At 43.0% G+C, this 26,457-nt stretch overlaps 1 protein-coding gene across 3 annotated transcripts in view; it reads left to right on the top strand.

Moving 5' to 3' along the window:
- LOC110493286 (rho GTPase-activating protein 15) overlaps positions 1–26,457 on the top strand; it is a 65,031-nt gene that overhangs the window by 2,263 nt on the left and 36,311 nt on the right. For 2 of the 3 annotated variants that reach the window (XM_036950856.1, XM_036950855.1), the window contains exon 1: positions 24,584–24,841. In XM_036950856.1, the coding sequence (XP_036806751.1) occupies positions 24,584–24,841 (258 nt within the window). Of the gene's footprint in view, positions 1–24,438; positions 24,842–26,457 lie in introns of those variants that run through there. The other variant, XM_036950854.1, reaches the window with a different exon arrangement.

The following is a 26,457-nucleotide window of genomic DNA, read 5'->3' as shown; positions in this document are numbered from 1 at the left end:
CTACATCCACAGGCGTTTCCGCTGTTTATACTATACCCTACATCCACAGGCGTTTCCGCTGTTTATACTATACCCTACATCCACAGGCGTTTCCGCTGTTTATACTATACCCTACATCCACAGGCGTTTCCGCTGTTTATACTATACCCTACATCCACAGGCGTTTCCGCTGTTTATACTATACCCTACATCCACAGGCGTTTCCGCTGTTTATACTATACCCTACATCCACAGGCGTTTCCGCTGTTTATACTATACCCTACATCCACAGGCGTTTCCGCTGTTTATACTATACCCTACATCCACAGGCGTTTCCGCTGTTTATACTATACCCTACATCCACAGGCGTTTCCGCTGTTTATACTATACCCTACATCCACAGGCGTTTCCGCTGTTTATACTATACCCTACATCCACAGGCGTTTCCGCTGTTTATACTATACCCTACATCCACAGGCGTTTCCGCTGTTTATACTATACCCTACATCCACAGGCGTTTCCGCTGTTTATACTATACCCTACATCCACAGGCGTTTCCGCTGTTTATACTATACCCTACATCCACAGGTGTTTTAGCTGTTTATACTATACCCTACATCCACAGGCGTTTCCACTGTTTATACTATACCCTACATCCACAGGCGTTTCCGCTGTTTATACTAAACCCTACATCCACAGGCGTTTCCACTGTTTATACTATACCCTACATCCACAGGCGTTTCCACTGTTTATACTATACCCTACATCCACAGGCGTTTCCGCTGTTTATACTATACCCTACATCCACAGGCGTTTTAGCTGTTTATACTATACCCTACATCCACAGGCGTTTCCGCTGTTTATACTATACCCTACATCCACAGGCGTTTCCGCTGTTTATACTATACCCTACATCCACAGGCGTTTCCGCTGTTTATACTATACCCTACATCCACAGGCGTTTCAGCTGTTTATACTATACCCTACATCCACAGGCGTTTCCACTGTTTATACTATACCCTACATCCACAGGCGTTTCCGCTGTTTATACTATACCCTACATCCACAGGCGTTTCCGCTGTTTATACTATACCCTACATCCACAGGCGTTTCCGCTGTTTATACTATACCCTACATCCACAGGCGTTTCCGCTGTTTATACTATACCCTACATCCACAGGCGTTTCCGCTGTTTATACTATACCCTACATCCACAGGCGTTTCCGCTGTTTATACTATACCCTACATCCACAGGCGTTTCCGCTGTTTATACTAAACCCTACATCCACAGGCGTTTCCGCTGTTTATACTATACCCTACATCCACAGGCGTTTCAGCTGTTTATACTATACCCTACATCCACAGGCGTTTCCGCTGTTTATACTATACCCTACATCCACAGGCGTTTACGCTGTTTATACTAAACCCTACATCCACAGGCGTTTCCGCTGTTTATACTATACCCTACATCCACAGGCGTTTCTATAGGGAGGTTTAATGCACTGCAATGGTCCCTGGCCACATCACACGCTCTCTGACTGATTCACACTGCGATGTTACTGTTGCAGAAAGTGGGTCTTTGATTTGGCTGATAGCTTGTGACAGCTCCCTGCCTCCCTCCCATCCCTGGTGGATCAATGGTCTCTGTGCTCTTCATCAGCAACATCAATGGATGAGCTGCCGGCTTCTGGGATGGTGCATGGAGGCCAGTGGGAGTCAGGTTGAATTCCAAAATGGCACCCTATTCCCTTCATAGTGCACTACTTTTAACCAGGGCCCATAGGGCTTATACAGGGAATTAGGGTACAATTTGGGACACACACCTCAGACTGGGGCTTTCAGCCGATGATGTGTGTATCTGTAGGTTCAACCAGCCTCTCGACTCTGCAGCCACAGGTTGCTGTGTTGGAGTGCTGCCGGCGTTCAGATTGGTTCTTATTCTAACCCATCATTGGAAAAAAGGACGAGATTTTTCTCCCTTCGTGTCTCATGAACAGAGATTTATACACCTTGCACTCTTGTTCTCCAGAAAGGAACAGTAAGAGCAACAGCCGACAGTCCGGTTCCTCTGACGTCAGAGACATTTTAATAACAAAACATTCAATGAAAGGCAAGTTGATGTCAGGTTGACTTAGTCTTTCTCCCAAATGGCACCCTTTTCCCTATTTAGTGCACTACTTTTAACCAGGGCCAATGGTAAAAATGTTTTATTTAACTAGGCGAGTCAGTTAAGAACAAATTCTTATTTACTATGACGACCTACACCGGCCAAACCCGGACGACGCTGGGCCAATTGTGCGCTGCCCTATGGGACTCCCAAATCACATCCGGTTGTGATACAGCCTGTAATCGAACCAGGGTGTCTGTAGTGATGCCTCTAGCACTGAGATGCAATGCCTTAGACCGCTGCGCCACTCGGGAGCCCCTGAGTGCAGTAGTGCACTAGATAGGGAATAGGGTGCCGGTTGGGACGAATACTTATTGTAATGCTAAGCTTCCTGTCTCTAATGGTCCTAAAAAAAAAGAGAGTATGCCGTGAACCTGTTATGGCCCTGCTGGGGAATTTTAGAACGCATTAGTAAGGATTATAAATTACAACACAATTGCATAAACCTACGCAAAAATGGAGTCATAGCTTACATGTTTTTTATGATATAAATCTATTTCTCAAACACAAGTGTCACTATGAAATCCAAATACATGGAAAGTGAAACACTTTTATTAAATTGATATGAACCTATTTCTGAAAAGTCCAGTGAGGTTTGGGGAATATTTCCAGAAAGTCACATGCTACAAAGGTGTCTAGCAAATCAGTCAAGTCATTTCGTCCTTATTGAGTCACAGCCACAGGTTAACAAAATGTATTGGAGCAGATCCACCCTCTCTCTCACACGAGCACACGAGCACACGCACACACACACACAGTGACGTTGTATCCACATAGGATGGAGTGTCATTGCAGGGCAGGGAGGGCCAACTGTGGATCAATTAATATACATTTTGTAGGGGTTGATACATTTTTTGTAAGGATAAATTAAGTCTGACATTTTAAAGTGGAAATTACAAACTTTAGAAGCCTTTTTTAAAACTCCAATACACAAAACATTTCCATTTCCTGAAAATTCTCTGCGACAGCATAGTGATCAAATGAAGTACGTACATCTGTACGTGCATGGCCCACACCACATCCTTGATGAAACCAGCACCACAACTAACTGAGTAGTGATGTTGCCAGCTCCACAACTAACTGAGTATTGATGTTGCCAGCTCCACAACTAACTGAGTATTGATGTTGCCAGCTCCACAACTAACTGAGTATTGATGTTGCCAGCTCCACAACTAACTGAGTATTGATGTTGCCAGCTCCACAACTAACTGAGTATTGATGTTGCCAGCTCCACAACTAACTGAGTATTGATGTTGCCAGCTCCACAACTAACTGAGTATTGATGTTGCCAGCTCCACAACTAACTGAGTATTGATGTTGCCAGCTCCACAACTAACTGAGTATTGATGTTTCCAGCTCCACAACTAACTGAGTATTGATGTTGCCAGCTCCACAACTGTTGCCAGCTCCACAACTAACTGAGTATTGATGTTGCCATCTCTACAACTAACTGAGTATTGATGTTGCCAGCTCCACAACTAACTGAGTATTGATGTTGCCAGCTCCACAACTAACTGAGTATTGATGTTGCCAGCTCCACAACTAACTGAGTATTGATGTTGCCAGCTCCACAACTAACTGAGTATTGATGTTTCCAGCTCCACAACTAACTGAGTATTGATGTTGCCAGCTCCACAACTAACTGAGTATTGATGTTGCCATCTCTACAACTAACTGAGTATTGATGTTGCCAGCTCCACAACTAACTGAGTATTGATGTTGCCAGCTCCACAACTAACTGAGTATTGATGTTGCCAGCTCCACAACTAACTGAGTATTGATGTTGCCATCTCCACAACTAACTGAGGATTGATGTTGCCAGCTCCACAACTAACTGAGTATTGATGTTGCCAGCTCCACAACTAACTGAGTATTGATGTTGCCAGCTCCACAACTAACTGAGTATTGATGTTGCCAGCTCCACAACTAACTGAGTATTGATGTTGCCAGCTCCACAACTAACTGAGTATTGATGTTGCCAGCTCCACAACTAACTGAGTATTGATGTTGCCAGCTCCACAACTAACTGAGTATTGATGTTGCCAGCTCCACAACTAACTGTATGGCTCTGGAACATACACCTGCAATATATTTGGATCTCAGACAGTTAGTACTATATTCAGACTATATACCAGCATGGGGGGTATTCAGACTATATACCAGCATGGGGGGTATTCAGACTATATACCAGCATGGGGGGTATTCAGACTATATACCAGCATGGGGGGTATTCAGACTATATACCAGCATGGGGGGTATTCAGACTATATACCAGCATGGGGGGTATTCAGACTATATACCAGCATGGGGGGTATTCACACTATATACCACCATGGGGGGTATTCAGACTATATACCAGCATGGGGGGTATTCACACTATATACCGCCATGGGGGGTATTCACACTATATACCACCATGGGGGGTATTCAGACTATATACCAGCATGGGGGGTATTCACACTATATACCACCATGGGGGGTATTTACACTATATACCACCATGGGGGGTATTCACACTATATACCACCATGGGGGGTATTCACACTATATCCCAGCATGGGGGGTATTCACACTATATACCGGCATGGGGGGTTTTCACACTATATACCACCATGGGGGGTATTCACACTATATACCACCATGGGGAGTAGTCACACTATATACCACCAAGGGGGCTATTCACACTATATACCACCATGGGGGGTATTCACACTATATACCGGCATGGGGGGTATTCACACTAAATACCACCATGGGGGGTTTTCACACTATATACCACCCTGGGGGGTATTCACACTATATACCAGCTTGGGGGGTATTCACACTATATACCATCATGGGGGGTATTCACACTATATACCAGCATGGGGGGTATTCACACTATATACCAGCATGGGAGGTATTCACACTATATACCACCATGGATGAGGCAAGCACACAGTTACGTGTTTCTATCCAAATTTGGGTGAGTGTCGTTGCAGGGTGACAGGACAGGGAGAGACCACTGTTGATCCTTTGATAATTATCAATTTAATATGGGTGTTTATCCAATATGGATGGACCAAACAAAACAAACTGGTCATTCTATCTAATCCATGATCCCTGGCACACCAGAAGGCTTAAACAGCAGCTCCAGTCTAGCAGTTAGAACTATAGAACATGCGTTTGTGTGTGTGTGTGTGCGTGCGTGCGTGCGTGTGTGTGTGTGTGTGCGTGCGTGTGTGTGTGTGTGTGTAAATGTGGGTGTGTTTTCCTGTGTGCGCATGCATGTGCCTGTGCCTCTGTGTGTCTGTGTGTGTGTCTGTGTGTGTGTGTGTGTGTGTGTGTGTGTGTGTGTGTGTGTGTGTGTGTGTGTGTGTGTGTGTGTGGTGTGTGCGTGCGTGTGTGTGTGTGTGTGTGCGAGAAATTCCTTTGAAGTTCCTAATTCACTGTCTTCCTCCTCTACTTCCTCCTTTCTGACAGATCAGCCAATATACATAGAGAAAGATAATAGATAATGTCTCTGTGAGTCTATGAGTCTGGCATGATAACCAAGGACACATCACACACACAATTAGAACTCCATCACGGACCCATTGACTGGACTGGGGTTTCCGGTTGTATCTCTATGCTCATACCACCACATCACATACATCTGACGTGATTTCAGAGTGGCAGTGACACATCCCATTACTTTCGTAAATGTTCATTGCTGAGTGTTCTTCGTTCTAGTTGTTAGTTAGAGTAAGGGTTGTAAGGTCCAGTTCTGTTGGCCAAGCAGCTCATAACTGTGGTCACGGATCAATGATCAATGGCTGGATGATCAATGAGGCAAAACTGATTGACGGAGAGATGGGCTGTGCTGGGCTGCACGCGACACGGGACTGTGGGCAAGAGACCTGGCTGGTGTCTCTCTCTCTCTCTCTCTCTCTCTCAATTCAATTCAATTCAATTTCAATATAAGGGCTTTATTGGCATGGGAAATATATGTTTACATTGTCAAAGCAAGTGAAGTAGATAATAAACAGAAGTGAAATAAACATGAATAAAATGTACAGTAAACTCACAAGTTCTCTCTCTCTCTCTCTCTCTCTCAGTAAATTGGTGCTGTATGGGAGGGTAGCACAGGATGACTTGTGGTTCATTGAGCTGATCCAAGATCAGTCAACTACGATTAAGAGTGAGATGGTGTGTGCCCTTCCTTAACTGCTCGTTGGGTTAGTCCCCTAATCCTAGGCTCTAGGCTAACGTGTGACTGACCAGTCCAATGTGTCTTCATTACTGTTGACTGGCCAGCTGGGCGGTTACTGAGGCAGATTGCATTATAGAACCTCCTCTTCTTCTTTTGTATGACTCATTGGAGTTGAACAACAGACGTCAAGACTGACCACAGACATGGTGAGTACGTCTACGTCTCCGTCTCACGTGTATGCCTGCACTAAGTATACACACAGGCCTGCACTAAATATACATACAGTCATGTATTCTCTCTCTCTTCCCTCTCTCTCTCTTTCCTCATCTCTCTTCCCTCTCTCTCTCTTTCCTCCATCTCTCTCTCTCTCTCTCTCTCTCTTTCCTCATCTCTCTTCCCTCTCTCTCTCTCTTTCCTCCATCTCTCTCTCTCTCTCTCTCTTTCCTCATCTCTCTTCCCTCTCTCTCTCGCTCTCTCTTTCCTCCATCTCTCTTCCCCCTCTCTCTCTCTCTCTCTCTCTCTCTCTCTCTCTCTTTCCTCATCTCTCTTCCCTCTCTCTCTCTCTCTCTCTCTCTCTCTCTCTCTCTCTCTCTCTTTCCTCCATCTCTCTTCCCTCTCTCTCTCTCTTCTCTCTCTCTCTCTTCCCTCTCTCTCTCTTCCCTCTCTCTCTCTTTCTCTCTCTTTCCTCCATCTCTCTTCCATCTCTCTCTCTCTCTCTTCCCTCTCTCTCTCTTCCCTCTCTCTCTCTCTCTCTCTCTCTCTCTCTCTCTTTCCTCCGTCTCTCTTCCCTCTCTCTCTCTCTCTTCCCTCTCTCTCTCTTCCCTCTCTCTCTCTCTCGCTCTCTCTCTTCCCTCTCTCTCTCTCTCTCTTTCCTCATCTCTCTTCCCTCTCTCTCTCTCTCTCTCTCTCTCTCTCTCTTTCCTCCATCTCTCTTCCCTCTCTCTCTCTCTCTCTCTCTTTCCTCCATCTCTCTTCTCTCTCTCTCTCTCTCTCTCTTCCCTCTCTCTCTCTTCCCTCTCTCTCTCTTTCCTCCATCTCTCTTCCCCCCTCTCTCTCACAAAAGTGAAATAAACAATACAAATTTATAGTAAACATTACACTCACAGAAGTTTCAAAAGAATAAAGACATTACAGATGTCTTTATTTGTTTTTATACAGTGTTTTAACAATGTACAAATGGTTAAAGTACGAAATGGAAAATAAATAAGCATAAATATGGGTTGTATTTACAATGGTGTTTGTTCTTCACTGGTTGACCTTTTCTTGTGGCAACAGGTCACATCTTACTGCTGTGATGACACACTGTGGTATTTCACCCAATAGATATGGGAGTTTATCAAAATCGGGTTTGTTTTCAAATTATTTGTGGATCTGTGTAATCTGAGAGAAATATGTGTCTAATATGGTCATACATTTGTCAGGAGGTTAGGAAATGCAGCTCAGTTTCCACCTCATTTTGTGGGCAGTGAGCACATAGCCTGCCTTCTCTTGAGAGCCATGTCTGCCTACGACAGCCTTTCTCAATAGCAAGGCTATGCTCACTGAGTCTTACATAGTCAAAGCTTTCTCTCTCTCTCTCTCTCTCTCTCTCTCTCTCTCTCTCTCTCTCTCTCTCTCTCTCTCTCTCTCTCTCTCTCTCTCTCGGTCTGTTGTAGTTGTTCTTGGTGCCCTCCCTAAGTGAGGTTAGCTAGCTGTTAGTCTCTCCCCACTTCTGAGGGGCCGTCTGTGTGTCTGTGCCACCATATGTCTCTATCCTTCTCACTGTCGGGTGATTCTCTGGGGGTTTCTCTGGGGGTTCTCTGGGGGTTCTCTGGGGGGTTCTCTAGGAGTTTCTCTGGTGTTTTCTCTGAGGGTTCTCTGGGGGTTTCTCTGAGGGTTCTCTGGGGGTTCTCTGGGGGTTCTCTGGGACTCTGAGACTTTAGTCTCTATTTTCAGAACCCAGAACCAAATCCTGCATCCATTGGCCAACTACATTTATATAAATAGTCTGTCATGAGAGAGTAGTCTCAACCTGTCTGTCTCTCTCCATGCTATAACCTATTCATAATGGCCAACCTGTCCCTCTCTCTCCATGCTATAACCTATTCATAATGGTCAACCTGTCTCTCTCTCTCTCCATGCTATAACCTATTCATAATGGCCAACCTGTCTCTCTCTCTCCATGCTATAACCTATTCATAATGGTCAACCTGTCTCTCTCTCTCTATGCTATAACCTATTCATAATGGTCAACCTGTCTCTCTCTCTCCATGCTATAACCTATTCATAATGGTCAACCTGTCTCTCTCTCTCCATGCTATAACCTATTCATAATGGTCAACCTGTCTCTCTCTCTCCATGCTATAACCTATTCATAATGGCCAACCTGTCTCTCTCTCTCCATGCTATAACCTATTCATAATGGCCAACCTGTCTCTCTCTCTCTCCATGCTATAACCTATTCATAATGGCCAACCTGTCTCTCTCTCTCCATGCTATAACCTATTCATAATGGTCAACCTGTCTCTCTCTCTCTCCATGCTATAACCTATTCATAATGGTCAACCTGTCTCTCTCTCCATGCTATAACCTATTCATAATGGTCAACCTGTCTCTCTCTCCATGCTATAACCTATTCATAATGGTCAACCTGTCTGTCTCTCTCCATGCTATAACCTATTCATAATGGTCAACCTGTCTCTCTCTCCATGCTATAACCTATTCATAATGGTCAACCTGTCTGTCTCTCTCCATGCTATAACCTATTCATAATGGTCAACCTGTCTCTCTCTCCATGCTATAACCTATTCATAATGGTCAACCTGTCTCTCTCTCTCCATGCTATAACCTATTCATAATGGTCAACCTGTCTCTCTCTCTCCATGCTATAACCTATTCATAATGGTCAACCTGTCTGTCTCTCTCTCTCCATGCTATAACCTATTCATAATGGCCAACCTGTCTCTCTCTCTCTCTCCATGCTATAACCTATTCATAATGGTCAACCTGTCTCTCTCTCTCCATGCTATAACCTATTCATAATGGTCAACCTGTCTCTCTCTCTCCATGCTATAACCTATTCATAATGGTCAACCTGTCTCTCTCTCTCTCCATGCTATAACCTATTCATAATTGCCAACCTGTCTGTCTCTCTCCATGCTATAACCTATTTATAATGGTCAACCTGTCTCTCTCTCCATGCTATAACCTATTCATAATGGCCAACCTGTCTGTCTCTCTCCATGCTATAACCTATTCATAATGGCCAACCTGTCTCTCTCTCTCCATGCTATAACCTATTCATAATGGCCAACCTGTCTCTCTCTCTCCATGCTATAACCTATTCATAATGGCCAACCTGTCTCTCTCTCTCTCCATGCTATAACCTATTCATAATGGTCAACCTGTCTCTCTCTCTCCATGCTATAACCTATTCATAATGGCCAACCTGTCTCTCTCTCTCTCCATGCTATAACCTATTCATAATGGTCAACCTGTCTCTCTCTCTCCATGCTATAACCTATTCATAATGGCCAACCTGTCTCTCTCTCTCTCTCCATGCTATAACCTATTCATAATGGTCAACCTGTCTCTCTCTCTCCATGCTATAACCTATTCATAATGGTCAACCTGTCTGTCTCTCTCCATGCTATAACCTATTCATAATGGTCAACCTGTCTCTCTCTCTCCATGCTATAACCTATTCATAATGGTCAACCTGTCTCTCTCTCTCCATGCTATAACCTATTCATAATGGTCAACCTGTCTGTCTCTCTCTCCATGCTATAACCTATTCATAATGGTCAACCTGTCTCTATCTCTCTCTCCATAGTATAACCTATTCATAATGGTCAACCTGTCTCTCTCTCTCCATGCTATAACCTATTCATAATGGTCAACCTGTCTCTCTCTCCATGCTATAACCTATTCATAATGGCCAACCTGTCTCTCTCTCTCTCCATGCTATAACCTATTCATAATGGTCAACCTGTCTCTCTCTCTCTCCATGCTATAACCTATTCATAATGGTCAACCTGTCTCTCTCTCTCCATGCTATAACATATTCATAATGGCCAAGCTGTCTCTCTCTCTCTCCATGCTATAACCTATTCATAATGGTCAACCTGCCTGTCTCTCTCTCTCCATGCTATAACCTATTCATAATGGTCAACCTGTCTCTCTCTCTCCATGCTATAACCTATTCATAATGGTCAACCTGTCTCTCTCTCCATGCTATAACCTATTCATAATGGTCAACCTGTCTGTCTCTCTTTCCATGCTATAACCTATTCATAATGGTCAACCTGTCTCTCTCTCTCTCTCCATGCTATAACCTATTCATAATGGTCAACCTGTCTCTCTCTCTCCATGCTATAACCTATTCATAATGGTCAACCTGTCTCTCTCTCTCCATGCTATAACCTATTAATAATGGTCAACCTGTCTCTCTCTCTCCATGCTATAACCTATTCATAATGGTCAACCTGTCTCTCTCTCCATGCTATAACCTATTCATAATGGTCAACCTGTCTCTCTCTCTCCATGCTATAACCTATTCATAATGGTCAACCTGTCTCTCTCTCTCTCTATGCTATAACCTATTCATAATGGTCAACCTGTCTCTCTCTCTCCATGCTATAACCTATTCATAATGGTCAACCTGTCTCTCTCTCTCTCTCCATGCTATAACCTATTCATAATGGCCAACCTGTCTCTCTCTCTCCATGCTATAACCTATTCATAATGGCCAACCTGTCTGTCTCTCTCCATGCTATAACCTATTCATAATGATCAACCTGTCTCTCTCTCCATGCTATAACCTATTCATAATGGTCAACCTGTCTCTCTCTCTCTCCATGCTATAACTTATTCATAATGGTCAACCTGTCTCTCTCTCTCTCTATGCTATAACCTATTCATAATGGTCAACCTGTCTCTCTCTCCATGCTATAACCTATTCATAATGGTCAACCTGTCTCTCTCTCTCCATGCTATAACCTATTCATAATGGTCAACCTGTCTCTCTCTCTCCATGCTATAACCTATTCATAATGGTCAACCTGTCTCTCTCTCCATGCTATAACCTATTCATAATGGTCAACCTGTCTGTCTCTCTCTCCATGCTATAACCTATACATAATGGTCGACCTGTCTCTCTCTCTCTCCATGCTATAACCTATTCATAATGGCCAACCTGTCTCTCTCTCTCCATGCTATAACCTATTCATAATGGTCAACCTGTCTCTCTCTCTCTCCATGCTATAACCTATTCATAATGGTCAACCTGTCTGTCTCTCTCCATGCTATAACCTATTCATAATGGTCAACCTGTCTCTCTCTCCATGCTATAACCTATTCATAATGGCCAACCTGTCTTTCTCTCTCTCCATGCTATAACCTATTCATAATGGTCAACCTGTCTCTCTCTCTCCATGCTATAACCTATTCATAATGGTCAACCTGTCTCTCTCTCTCCATGCTATAACCTATTCATAATGGTCAACCTGTCTCTCTCTCTCTCTCTATGCTATAACCTATTCATAATGGTCAACCTGTCTCTCTCTCTCTCTCTCCATGCTATAACCTATTCATAATGGTCAACCTGTCTGTCTCTCTCCATGCTATAACCTATTCATAATGGTCAACCTGTCTCTCTCTCTCTCCATGCTATAACCTATTCATAATGGTAAACCTGTCTCTCTCTCTCTCTCCATGCTATAACCTATTCATAATGGCCAACCTGTCTCTCTCTCTCTCCATGCTATAACCTATTCATAATGGTCAACCTGTCTCTCTCTCTCCATGCTATAACCTATTCATAATGGCCAACCTGTCTCTCTCTCTCTCCATGCTATAACCTATTCATAATGGTCAACCTGTCTCTCTCTCTCCATGCTATAACCTATTCATAATGGTCAACCTGTCTCTCTCTCTCCATGCTATAACCTATTCATAATGGTCAACCTGTCTCTCTCTCTCTCTCTATGCTATAACCTATTCATAATGGTCAACCTGTCTCTCTCTCTCCATGCTATAACCTATTCATAATGGTCAACCTGTCTCTCTCTCTCTCCATGCTATAACCTATTCATAATGGCCAACCTGTCTCTCTCTCTCCATGCTATAACCTATTCATAATGGCCAACCTGTCTGTCTCTCTCCATGCTATAACCTATTCATAATGATCAACCTGTCTCTCTCTCCATGCTATAACCTATTCATAATGGTCAACCTGTCTCTCTCTCTCTCCATGCTATAACCTATTCATAATGGTCAACCTGTCTCTCTCTCTCTCTATGCTATAACCTATTCATAATGGTCAACCTGTCTCTCTCTCCATGCTATAACCTATTCATAATGGTCAACCTGTCTCTCTCTCTCCATGCTATAACCTATTCATAATGGTCAACCTGTCTCTCTCTCTCCATGCTATAACCTATTCATAATGGTCAACCTGTCTCTCTCTCCATGCTATAACCTATTCATAATGGTCAACCTGTCTGTCTCTCTCTCCATGCTATAACCTATTCATAATGGTCAACCTGTCTCTCTCTCTCTCCATGCTATAACCTATTCATAATGGTCAACCTGTCTGTCTCTCTCCATGCTATAACCTATTCATAATGGTCAACCTGTCTCTCTCTCCATGCTATAACCTATTCATAATGGCCAACCTGTCTGTCTCTCTCTCCATGCTATAACCTATTCATAATGGTCAACCTGTCTCTCTCTCTCCATGCTATAACCTATTCATAATGGTCAACCTGTCTCTCTCTCTCCATGCTATAACCTATTCATAATGGTCAACCTCTCTCTCTCTCTCTCTCTATGCTATAACCTATTCATAATGGTCAACCTGTCTCTCTCTCTCTCTCTCCATGCTATAACCTATTCATAATGGTCAACCTGTCTGTCTCTCTCCATGCTATAACCTATTCATAATGGTCAACCTGTCTCTCTCTCTCCATGCTATAACCTATTCATAATGGTCAACCTGTCTCTCTCTCTCTCTCCATGCTATAACCTATTCATAATGGCCAACCTGTCTCTCTCTCTCCATGCTATAACCTATTCATAATGGTCAACCTGTCTCTCTCTCTCCATGCTATAACCTATTCATAATGGTCAACCTGTCTCTCTCTCTCTCCATGCTATAACCTATTCATAATGGTCAACCTGTCTCTCTCTCTCCATGCTATAACCTATTCATAATGGTCAACCTGTCTGTCTCTCTCCATGCTATAACCTATTCATAATGGCCAACCTCTCTCTCTCTCCATGCTATAACCTATTCATAATGGTCAACCTGTCTCTCTCTCTCTCCATGCTATAACCTATTCATAATGGTCAACATGTCTCTCTCTCTCCATGCTATAACCTATTCATAATGGTCAACCTGTCTCTCTCTCTCTCCATGCTATAACCTATTCATAATGGTCAACCTGTCTCTCTCTCTCCATGCTATAACCTATTCATAATGGTCAACCTGTCTGTCTCTCTCCATGCTATAACCTATTCATAATGGCCAACCTCTCTCTCTCTCCATGCTATAACCTATTCATAATGGCCAACCTGTCTCTCTCTCTCTCCATGCTATAACCTATTCATAATGGTCAACCTGTCTCTCTCTCTCCATGCTATAACCTATTCATAATGGTCAACCTGTCTCTCTCTCTCTCTATGCTATAACCTATTCATAATGGCCATCCTGTCTCTCTCTCTCTCTATGCTATAACCTATTCATAATGGTCAACCTGTCTGTCTCTCTCCATGCTATAACCTATTCATAATGGTCAACATGGTCGTAACAGGGTGAGCTTGCTTCTGTTCTATTCTGTATCTTGTTGTTTCTAACTCCACATCTAGAGCTCTGATAAAAGTCTAGACATAGGCCCTATTCCCACTATGAGATACGAAGGACAGTCTGAGGAGTGGGGTGGTTGAAAGAGAATTATATTTTTCAATTCACATGACATCCTTGCCTTACATTTTTGTTGTGGCTGGCAATGCCACATTCTGGGTCCCCAGCTCAAATTGAGCCACTACTAGCCAGTAAGCACAAACTATTCAACAAACTGTTTTTTTTCTAAAACATACCACAGTCTTGAATAATGAAACCATTCACAAGCATGTATGTGAAAACGAAAGGGTTTATTTTCTCAACACAGCTGCAGGTAGCCTAGAGAAACCTATGTGCTCTGATCCCATCTGGGCCAGGGGAAACATAACATCATGTTTTTATAGCCTAAAATAGGCCCATTTATTTGTGTTCTGAGAACATTTGAATGTGATCAAATTTCGTTTATATTCACACTTCGTGTTGCTAGACTACCTAGGCCTTTTTAATCCAACATGATTGACTGGAATGAATCAATCATCACAATAGTGATGACGTACTGTATGGGTGTATTTTTAATGACAGGTGTAAACCCAGCTAAAACATAATATTATGAGATATATATATATATATACACGTTTCTTAGGGCTTGATGAGAGCAGGGTAGCCTGTGGTTATTTTGCATACAACCTTCATCTCAGTGTGTCTGAGCGCAGAATAACGGACGAATTCACAAACGTTCAACACGTATTGAATACGGTTCGTGTCAGTAAACTATTGGCAAAACAAAAGCGTAATTATATTGTTGCCAGCAGCACAGTTACGGTCACCAATCCTCTGGGTAACATGTAAACAAGCCTAGCCAGCTCTGCTAGGGCGAGTAAAATGGTCAGTGAGGTGTTCTCTCATTTTTGTCTGGAAGTAGCTAGCAAGCCAGTTAACTTTAGCCAGTTGGCTTGGGTGTTTGACTGCCGTTTTGAGGTCAGATCGCTCGGAACAACCCTACACCTCCGCCAGAACTTCCAGTGTGCGCTCTGAACGCTCAGAGAGAGAAACGCTCTGAATGTACAAAATGGAAAATCTGCCAGCGCGCTCTGAGCACTCTCTGGCACTCCGGTTCTATTTAAAGTAATGTTATCAAATTGACCCGAAAATATTAAGAAGTAACGTTCTTCTCTGGGAATTTCAGTACCTCAGCATGTTTTCTGCAGGTTTCCTCGTGGTTCTATTTAAAGCCATGTTTCCAGAACATTCAGAAACATTTCCATAAAAAACACAAGAAAACATTAGTAACATTCTGAGAATGTTATTTAATAAAAAGAGACATTCCGTTCTCAGCGTCGACAAAACCCTCTCTGTCCTCTATCTTGTGAAGTGTGTTCAGGTGTGTTGGCCGTGTCCACTAATTGGCCACAGCTGATCTTAATGAGTGCTTGTGGACTAATTCCATGGATAGAGAACAGAAGATCATAGGTTTGAATCTCACTGACGCCCGTGCCACAATAAAAATGATGTATTTGCATGATTAATGGCTAAGCAAATGAATATCCTATCTGTGCTTCAAGTTCACAGTTAGCCCAAGCTAAGCTAGCAGTGTTATTAAAAGCCTTATTGAAACGTTCTGAGAATGTTATGTATTTACCTTCTAATAACCAAGAATTTCCGTTCTCAGAACGTGAATAAAACCTCACAGGAAACCTTTCAGGGAACTATAGAAAAACGTTCTCAGAACCTCCCTGCAACCTCAACATTTATATTCCCAGATCTTCCGTTCCCCGAACATAAAAAAATACATGTTCAGGAAACGTATGATTTAGCTCCGAGAACCCTGCATACTGCAAGCTCAGTCTTGTTCGTTTTTGTCCAATTTTCAGTTGTTGTCTCTTTGTCTGGGAAAAGGGTTTTAACGTTTTCATCCTCCCTAGGGGCAGGAGTTTTTCCAGGATTTTTTTTTTTTAATAAAACCCTATGACCTGATTAGAAAAATAATCTGGTTCCATTATAGCCCATATAAAACCGTTTTTTTTAACAGCTTATTTCTTACTATGTCACACGCTACATCTAGGACAGGTCTGAGACAGGACAGTAGGACACTACACTAGGACAGGTCTGAGACAGGACAGTAGGACGCTACATCTAGGACAGGTCTGAGACAGGACAGTAGGACGCTACATCTAGGACAGGTCTGAGACAGGACAGTAGGACGCTACATCTAGGACAGGTCTGAGACAGGACAGTAGGACGCTACATCTAGGACAGGTCTGAGACAGGACAGTAGGACACTACATCTAGGACAGGTCTGAGACAATTGTGTCCACGCTGCCTGGGGAGTAACTGTTGGCCGAGTGTCGAGGTAGCGGCTGAGATGTAGCAAGTACACAAGTTCACATTTGAATAATATGATATAATATGGTAATAAGCTGACTGTATTTTTACAAAAAGTGTGAAGAGGCTCATAGACAGATAGATAGATACATTTGTAAATACAGTATAGTGTATGTGTGTACACCCCTTCAAATTAGTGGATTAGGCTATTTCAGCCACACCCATTGCTAACAGGTGTATAAAATCGAGCACACGGCTATCCAATCTCCATAGACAAAACGTTGTCATTAGAATGGCCTTACTGAAGAGCTCAGTGACTTTCAACGTGGCACCATCATAGGATGCCACATTTCCAACAAGTTATTTTGCCAAATTTCTGCCCTGCTAGAGCTGCCCCGGTCAACTGTAAATGCTGTTATTGTGAAGTGGAAACGTCTAGGAGCAATAACGGCTCAGCCACAAAGTGGTAGGCCACAAGCTCACAGAATGGGACCGCCGAGTGCTGTAGGAGGTTAAAATCTTTCCTTTAGTTGCACATTAACGAGTTCCAAACTGCCTCTGGAAGCAGCAACAGTACAGTAACTGTTTGTCGGGAGTTTCATGAAATGAGTTTCCACGGACAAGCAGCCGCACACAAACCTAAGATCACCCTGCCCAATGCCAAGCATCGGCTGGAGTGGTTTAAAGCAGTGGAAACGCGTTCTCTCGAGTGATGAATAATAAATACTTCACCATCTGGCAGTCCGTCTGACAAATCTGGGTCTGGCAGATGCCAGGAGAACGCTACCTGCCCGAATGCATGGTGCCAACTGTAAAGTTTGGTGGAGGAGGAATAATGGTCTGGGGCTGTTTTTCATGGTTCGGGCTCCTTAGTTCCAGTGAAGGGAAATCTTAACACTACAGAATACAATGACATTCTAGACATGTCTGTGCTTCCAACTTTTTGGGAACAGTTTTCGGAAGACCTTTTCCTGTTTCTGCATGACAATGCCCCCGTGGACAAAGCAAGGTCCATCCAGAAATGGTTTGTCAAGATCAGTGTGGAAGAACTTGACTGGTCTGCACAGACCCTGACCTCAACCCCATTCGAGCACCTTTGGAATTGGAACGCCGACTAATCGCCCAACATCAGCGCCTGATCTCACTAATGCTCTTGTTGGCTGAATGGAAGCAAGTCCCTGCAGCAATGTTCCAACATCTAGTGGAAAGCCTTCCTAGAATAGTGGAGGCTGTTAGAGCAGCAAAGGGGGGACCAACTCCATATTAATGCCCATGATATTAGAATGAGATGTTCAACAAGAAGATGTCCACATACTTTTGGTAATGTAGTGTAGATAGATGTAGTGTAGATTGTTGTGTTACAGTATGAATTTGAAATTGATTAAATGTAGACGTTATTGTCTCTGGCCTACACACAATACCCCATAATGTCAAAGTGGAATTATGTTTTTGAAATTGTTATAAATGAATAGAAAAATGTAAGCTGAAAAAATGTCCTGGGTCAATAAGTATTCAACTCCTTTGTTTTTGCAAGCCTAAATAAGTTCAGGAGTAAAAAATGTCACATAACAAGTTGCATGGACTCACTCTGTGTGCAATAATAGTGTTTAACTTGATTTCTGAATGACTACCTGTACTCTGCTCTGTACCCCACACATACAATTATCTGTAAGGTCCCTCAGTCGAGCATTGAATTTCAAACACAGATTCAACCACAAAAACCAGGGAGGTTGTCCAGTGCCTCACAAAGAAGGGCTCTGATTGGTAGATGGGTAAAAAAAAAAAAAAAAGCAGACATTGAATATCCCTTTGAGCATATTAATTACACTGTGGATGGTGTATCAATACACCCAGTCACTATAAAGATACAGACGTCCTTCCTAACTCAGTTACCGGAGAGGAAATAAACCACTCAGGGAGTTCACCATGAGGCCAATGGTGACTTTAAAACAGTTACAGAGTTTAATGGCTGTGATAGGACAAAACTGAGGATGGATCAACAACATTGTAGTTACTCCACAATACTAACCTAATTGACCGAGAGAGTACCACTCTCCATATTTCCAGGCATAGAGGTGGCTGCATCATGTTATGGGTGTGCTTGTAATCATTAAGGACTGGGGAGTTTTTCAGGATAAAAAATAAACGTAATGGAGTGAAGCACAGGCAAAATCATAGAGGAAAACCTGCTTCCGTCTGCTGGGAGAAGAATTCACCTTTCAGCAGAACAATAACCTAAAAACACAATGCCGACACATTTCAGTTGAAGGCATTCAGTTGTACAACTGACTAGGTATCCCCCTTTCCCTTTCCTTAAATATTCACTGGAGTTGCATACCAAGAAGACAGTGAATGTTCCTGAGTGGCCAAGTTCCAGTTTTTGACTTAAATCTACTTGAAAATCTATGGCAAGACTTAAAAATAGTTGTGTAGCAATAATCAATAACCAATGTGACAGAGCATGAAGAATTTAGAAAAGAATAATGTGCAAATATTGTCCAATCCAGGTGTGGAAAGCTCTTAGAGACTGACCCAGAAAGACTCACAACTGTAATCACTCTTAGAGACTTACCCAGAAAGACTCACAGCTCTTAGAGACTTACCCAGAAAGACTCACAGCTGTAATCACTCTTAGAGACTTACCCAGAAAGACTCACAGCTGTAATCACTCTTAGAGACTTACCCAGCAAGACTCACAGCTGTAATCACTCTTAGAGACTTACCCAGAAAGACTCACAGCTGTAATCACTGCCAAAGGTGACTCAGGGATGTGAGTACTTACAGTATGTAAATGAGATATTTCTGTATGTAATTTACAATACATTTGCAAAAATGTCTAAAAACATGTTTTCAATTTGTCCTTATGGGTTATTGTGTGTAGATTGGTGACGAAAAACAATCTTATTTGATAAATGTTGAATTCAGGCTGTAACACAAATATTTTTGGAATAGGTCAAGGGGTACCAATACTCTATGAAGGCAGTGTAGATAGATAGAGGTTCAAAATTAGACAGACAGACAGACAGACAGACAGACAGACAGACAGACAGACAGACAGACAGACAGACAGACAGACAGACAGACAGACACAGTCAATAGATAGATGCAGCACTATAGTGTGGATATAAACTGAATTCTACCATGTAATGAGTTGTTCAATTTAATGACTTGTTCCGTTTGTGGATCCATGCAGGGTAGCAGAAGGACTGTGGATATGTGAGGTAATTGGGAATCCCATCAGCTTTCATGCTATACCTGTTGTGCTTACTCTTGTCAGCTGGTTCAGGTGTAAACTACAACAGAACACACACACACACACACACACTTTCAAATTGCCATTTTATATGGAAACTGTCGGAATCCTAGAAATAGAATGACTTATATTAAGAAACAAAGTGGAAAGCAACGTTGTTCTTGTTTGGACCAATGGGTTGACAGCATGTGACAAACAGAGAGGAGGCGGAGCTGAGCTGCTTGAGTGACAGGGGATGGGGGTTGTCTGTGGGAGGCGGCCACATTAGGAGGAAAAAAACAGAGTAAACTATAAAAACGGACGTTACACTTTCTGATATGATTCATAGTGCAGCTCTATGTCTACAGTCAGTCAGTCTGTCTGCCAGCCAGCCAGCCAGCCAACCAGCCAGCCAGCCAGCCTTTCTGTCTGTCTGTCTGTCTGTCTGTCTTATCAGAACAGATGTATATCACTGGTGTGTAGTGGCCTTTGTCCTGCTTCATTTCCTTATCTACAATATTAGGATTAGTCCTGTAAATAACCCCCTAACCTGGTACAGTGAGCTGTCTGTTTCAGATTCCAGCCTGCTTGGGGGTTGGAGGTTTCAATCAATATGGAGGGTTTTTCGGTAATTCTCCAAGGCATGAGTCAGTACGTAGGGTTTTACTGTAATTCTCCAAGGCATGAGTCAGTATGGAGGGTTTTACTGTAATTCTCCATGGCCTGAGTCAGTATGAAGGGTTTTACTGTAATTCTCCAAGGCATGAGTCCGTATGGAGGGTTTTACTGTAATTCTCCAAGGCATGAGTCAGTATGGAGGGTTTTACTGTAATTGTCCATGGCATGAGTCAGTATGGAGGGTTTTACTGTAATTCTCCATGGCCTGAGTCAGTATGGAGGGTTTTACTGTAATTGTCCATGGTATGAGTCAGTATGGAGGGTTTTACGGTAATTCTCCACGGCAAGAGTCAATATGGAGGGTTTTACGGTGATTCTCCAAGGCATAAGTCAATATGAAGGGTTTTACGGTAATTCTCCAAGGCCTGAGTCAGGTCACAGAATATTGTGCTTTATTAATACACTGCTGTGCTGTGGATTATCAGAGAGAGAGAGAGAGAGAGAGTCCACCACACTCCTCCCCCTTCTCCTCTCTCTGCAACCCAGCCTGATCTGGTCTGAAGGCACGACCACGGAGCTGTGTGCGTACGAGTGTGTATGTGTGTGTGTTCGTGCATGCGTGTGTGTGTGTGTGTGTGTGTGTGTGTGTGTGTGTGTGTGTGTGTGTGTGTGTGTGTGTGTGTGTGTGAGTGTGTGTGCATGCATCTGCACGTGAGTATATCTGAGGAGTAAAGGAGCTCAGAGCTAATGGTGGTCTCTTTCACAGTCAGGTTCTAATGGTGGTCTCTCTCAGAGTCAGGTTCTAATGGTGGTCTCTCTCACAGTCAGGTTCTATTGGTGGTCTATCTCACAGTCAGGTTCTAATGGTGGTCTCTCTCACTGTCAGGTTCTAATGGTGGTCTCTCTCACAGTCAGGTTCTATTGGTGGTCTATCTCACAGTCAGGTTCTAATGGTGGTCTCTCTCACAGTCAGGTTCTATTGGTGGTCTCTCTCACAGTCAGGTTCTAATGGTGGTCTCTCTCACAGTTCGGTTCTAATGGTGGTCTCTCTTACAGTCAGGGATAATGGTGGTCTATCTCACAGTCAGGTTCTAACGGTGGTCTCTCTCACAATCAGGTTCTAACGGTGGTCTCTCTTACAGTCAGAGCTAATGGTGGTCTCTCTCACAGTCAGGGCTAATGGTGGTCTCTCTCACAGTCAGGTTCTAATGGTGGTCTCTCTCACAGTCATGTTCTAATGGTGGTCTCTCTCACAGTCAGGTTCTAATGGTGGTCTCTCTCATAATCAGGTTCTAATGGTAGTCTCGCTCACAGTCAGAGCTAATGGTGGTCTCTCTCACAGTCAGGTTCTAATGGTAGTCTCTCTCACAGTCAGAGCTAATGGTGGTTTCTCTCACAGTCAGGTTCTATTGGTGGTCTCTCTCACAGTCAGGTTCTAATGGTGGTCTCTCACACAGTCAGGTTCTAATGGTGGTTTCTCTCACAGTCAGGTTCTAATGGTAGTCTCTCTCACAGTCAGAGCTAATGGTGGTTTCTCTCACTGTCAGGTTCTAATGGTGATCTATCTCAAAGTCAGGGATAATGGTGGTCTCTCTCACAGTCAGGTTCTAATGGTGGTCTATCTCACAGTCAGGTTCTAATGGTGGTCTATCTCAAAGTCAGGGATAATGGTTGTCTCTTTCACAGTCAGGTTCTAATGGTGGTCTCTCTCACAGTCAGAGCTAATGTTGGTATCTCTCACAGTCAGGTTCTATTGGTGGTCTATCTCACAGTCAGGTTCTAATGGTGGTCTCTCTCACAGTCAGGTTCTATTGGTGGTCTCTCTCACAGTCAGGTTCTAATGGTGGTCTCTCTCACAGTTCGGTTCTAATGGTGGTCTCTCTTACAGTCAGGGATAATGGTGGTCTATCTCACAGTCAGGTTCTAACGGTGGTCTCTCTCACAATCAGGTTCTAACGGTGGTCTCTCTTACAGTCAGAGCTAATGGTGGTCTCTCTCACAGTCAGGGCTAATGGTGGTCTCTCTCACAGTCAGGTTCTAATGGTGGTCTCTCTCACAGTCATGTTCTAATGGTGGTCTCTCTCACAGTCAGGTTCTAATGGTGGTCTCTCTCATAATCAGGTTCTAATGGTAGTCTCGCTCACAGTCAGAGCTAATGGTGGTCTCTCTCACAGTCAGGTTCTAATGGTAGTCTCTCTCACAGTCAGAGCTAATGGTGGTTTCTCTCACAGTCAGGTTCTATTGGTGGTCTCTCTCACAGTCAGGTTCTAATGGTGGTCTCTCACACAGTCAGGTTCTAATGGTGGTTTCTCTCACAGTCAGGTTCTAATGGTAGTCTCTCTCACAGTCAGAGCTAATGGTGGTTTCTCTCACTGTCAGGTTCTAATGGTGATCTATCTCAAAGTCAGGGATAATGGTGGTCTCTCTCACAGTCAGGTTCTAATGGTGGTCTATCTCACAGTCAGGTTCTAATGGTGGTCTATCTCAAAGTCAGGGATAATGGTTGTCTCTTTCACAGTCAGGTTCTAATGGTGGTCTCTCTCACAGTCAGAGCTAATGTTGGTATCTCTCACAGTCAGGTTCTAATGTTGGTCTCTCTCACAGTCAGGTTCTAATGGTGGTCTCTCACACAGTCAGAGCTAATAGTGGTCTCTCACACAGTCAGGTTCTAATGGTGATCTCTCTCACAGTCAGGGCTAATGGTGGTCTCTCTCACAGTCAGAGCTAATGGTGGCTCAGCAGTGAGGAGACAGAGTGTAAGAGCAGCACATCCACAGGGATGATTTCTCTCCCTCTCTCTCCCTCTCTATCTATCTCTCTCTCTCTCTCTCTCTGTGTCTCCCTCTCTATCTATCTCTCTCTCTCTCTGTGTCTCCCTCTCTCTCCCTCTCTATCTATCTATATATCTCTCTCTCTCTCTGTCTCCCTCTCTTTCCCTCTCTATCTATCTCTCACTCTCTCTGTCTCCCTCTCTTTCCCTCTCTATATATCTCTCTCTCTGTCTCCCTCTCTCTCCCTCTCTATCTATCTCTCTCTCTCTCTCTCTCTCTCTCTCTGTCTCCCTCTCTCTCCCTCTCTATCTATCTCTCTCTCTCTCTCTCTCTCTCTCTCTGTCTCCCTCTCTTTCCCTCTCTCTCTCTCTCTATCTCTGTCTCTCTCTCTCCCTCTCTATCTATCTCTCTCTCTGTCTCTCTCTCTCCCTCTCTATCTATCTCTCTCTCTACCTCTCTCTCTGTCTCCCTCTCTCTCCCTCTCTATCTATCTCTCTCTCTCTCTCTCTCTCTCTCTCTGTGTCTCCCTCTCTCTCCCTCTCTATCTATCTCTCTCTCTCTCTCTCTCTCTGTCTCCCTCTCTTTCCCTCTCTCTCTCTCTATCTCTGTCTCCCTCTCTCTCCCTCTTTATCTATCTCTCTCTCTCTCTCTGTCTCCCTCTCTCTCTCTCCCTCTATATCTATCTCTCTCTCTCTCTCACTCTCTCGCTGTCTCCCTCTCTCTCTCTCTCTCTCTCTCTCTCTCTGTGTCTCCCTCTCTCTCCCTCTCTATCTATTTCTCTCTCTCTCTCTCTCTGTCTCCCTCTCTCTCCCTCTCTATCTATATCTCTCTCTCTCTGTCTCCCTCTCTATCTATCTCTCTCTCTCTCTCTCTCTGTCTCCCTCTCTCTCCCTCTCTATCTATATCTCTCTCTCTCTGTGTCTCCCTCTCTTTCCCTCTCTTAATTCCCTCTCTGGCTATCAGTCTCTGTGTGACATAGACTCCTCTTGTTCTGTTGGCTGTGTAAGGGAGAATGGTCAGGGCAGGGGTGTGTGTGTTTGTCTTCTGGTCGGTTGAACTGTTTTATTTTTCTCTCTAAACGCATGAGTGATTAAACAAATGGATGATTGCAAATAAATGGCAATGCCCTTGTTTTATACAATTGCTTTATGCAATAATTACTACTCAGTGATTTTTGTGAGAATTAATGGTGTGTATCTGTTATATTTTTGAGAATTAATGGTGTGTATTTGTGACATTTGCTGAGCTTTATATTGAGTTTTAGGCTTAATAAATGATGATTAGATGGATGGATCCGTGAAGCCATAGATATTCAGTCTTCACTCAAACCCAGTTCTGTTCTGTTTGTTTGTGTTTCAGAGCATGGCTTTGGCCTCACTCCGGTCATTGCCGATGCCCTGCGCCAGTGTCCGTACCATCCCCACCATCACCCTCGTCACCTATCCTCTCACCCAAAACACCCCCCGCTGAGACCCAGCCGACCGAGTCAGAGCTAACGTCCGCCATGCTGTCAGGAAGCTACAGTCGCTCCACGGTGGACTCACCCGCCATGCCCTCTGCCTCCACCAGGGTGAGAACTACCAGTGTGGACAGTGTGAGCAGCAGTGTGAGCGTGCCCACGGTGTGTGGAGTCCCCAGTGGTACGGTGGTTCTGGAGGCACAGTATGACTATCAGTACCGTGGGGCAGACGGACGACAGGTCTGCATCCGAGAGGGGGAGCGGTTTATTCTCCTGAGGAAGACTAACACTGACTGGTGGCAGGTAAGGAGGTCCTGACCGTGTGGCTCAGTTAGCATAGACAATAGCCCTAGTGTAACCAGTACTATTTGAAACCGTGTGTCCTAAGTGGTACCCCTTTTAACCAAGAACAAACAAATCCATGTGGTCAGAGGGAAATCACATATACCAGTGTTTCCTTAACTTTGTTCCGCCCTCGACATGGGTTGGCAGACTTCTTTTTTTTTTAAGGAACTCAGACCGGCTTTCAACATACTCTTGAACGTTGTAATAATAGAATGAAAAAGTTGCGGTTTAGTAATGGAGTATTACATCATCACGTCCTCTTGTCATGTCGGTCATTGGGTACTGTAGAGAGATATCTACTGTTGGAAATGTCCAGATCAACTAGCCCGTATCAGATAAAACATTTTAGCTTGGGATTTTAGGCCATAGATTTTGTAGTGATGTTCGTGTCACTCAAATATCACATGAATACACATTAGACATGGGCAAAATGTGTAGAATTGCATAAAAAAATTAAGCTTTAAACCTGCAATAGGTTCCTCTCCTCCAACAAGAGGGCTGTGAAGGGAGGCCTTAGTGGAACTGACTGAAACTGAGTGAAACATTTAAAATCTAGCCAAGAGGGGTGTGAACAGAGCGGGATTTTCCCTTTGTATTCACTGTACTGTTACTGTGGGTTAAACCATTTGTTTCTGCTCAATGTCATGTATCATTTATTACCAGGTATATAATATACAGGTGTATAATTCTTATTGTTACCAGGTATATAATATACAGGTGTAGTATTCTTATTATTACCAGGTATATAATGTACAGGTATATAATTCTTATTATTACCAGGTATATAATGTACAGGTGTATAATTCTTATTATTTCCAGGTATATAATATACAGGTGTATAATTCTTATTATTACCAGGTATATAATATACAGGTGTATAATTCTTATTATTACCAGGTATATAATATACAGGTGTATAATTCTTATTATTTCCAGGTATATAATATACAGGTATATAATTCTTATTATTACCAGGTATATAATATATAGGTGTATAATACTTATTATTACCAGGTGTATAATATACAGGTGTATAATTCTTATTATTACCAGGTGTATAATATACAGGTGTATTATTCTTATTATTACCAGGTATATAATATACAGGTGTATAATACTTATTATTACCAGGTGTATAATATACAGGTGTATAATTCTTATTATTACCAGGTATATAATATACAGGTGTATAATTCTTATTGTTACCAGGTATATAATTCTTATTATTACCAGGTGTATAATATACAGGTGTATAATTCTTATTATTACCAGGTGTATAATATACAGGTGTATAATTATTATTGTTACCAGGTGTATAATTCTTATTATTACCAGGAATATAATATACAGGTGTATAATTCTTATTATTACCAGGTATATAATATACAGGTGTATAATTCTTATCGTTACCAGGTGTATAATTCTTATTGTTACCAGGTGTATAATATACAGGTGTATAATTCTTATTGTTACCAGGTGTATAAATCGTATTGTTACCAGGTGTATAATTCTTATTGTTACCAGGTGTATAATATACAGGTGTATAATTCTTATTATTACCAGGTGTATAATTC

Source organism: Oncorhynchus mykiss, chromosome 17 (genome assembly GCF_013265735.2).
Source record: "Oncorhynchus mykiss isolate Arlee chromosome 17, USDA_OmykA_1.1, whole genome shotgun sequence".
Taxonomy (NCBI): Eukaryota; Metazoa; Chordata; class Actinopteri; order Salmoniformes; family Salmonidae; genus Oncorhynchus; species Oncorhynchus mykiss.
This window is presented reverse-complemented; position numbering and strand designations above follow the sequence as displayed.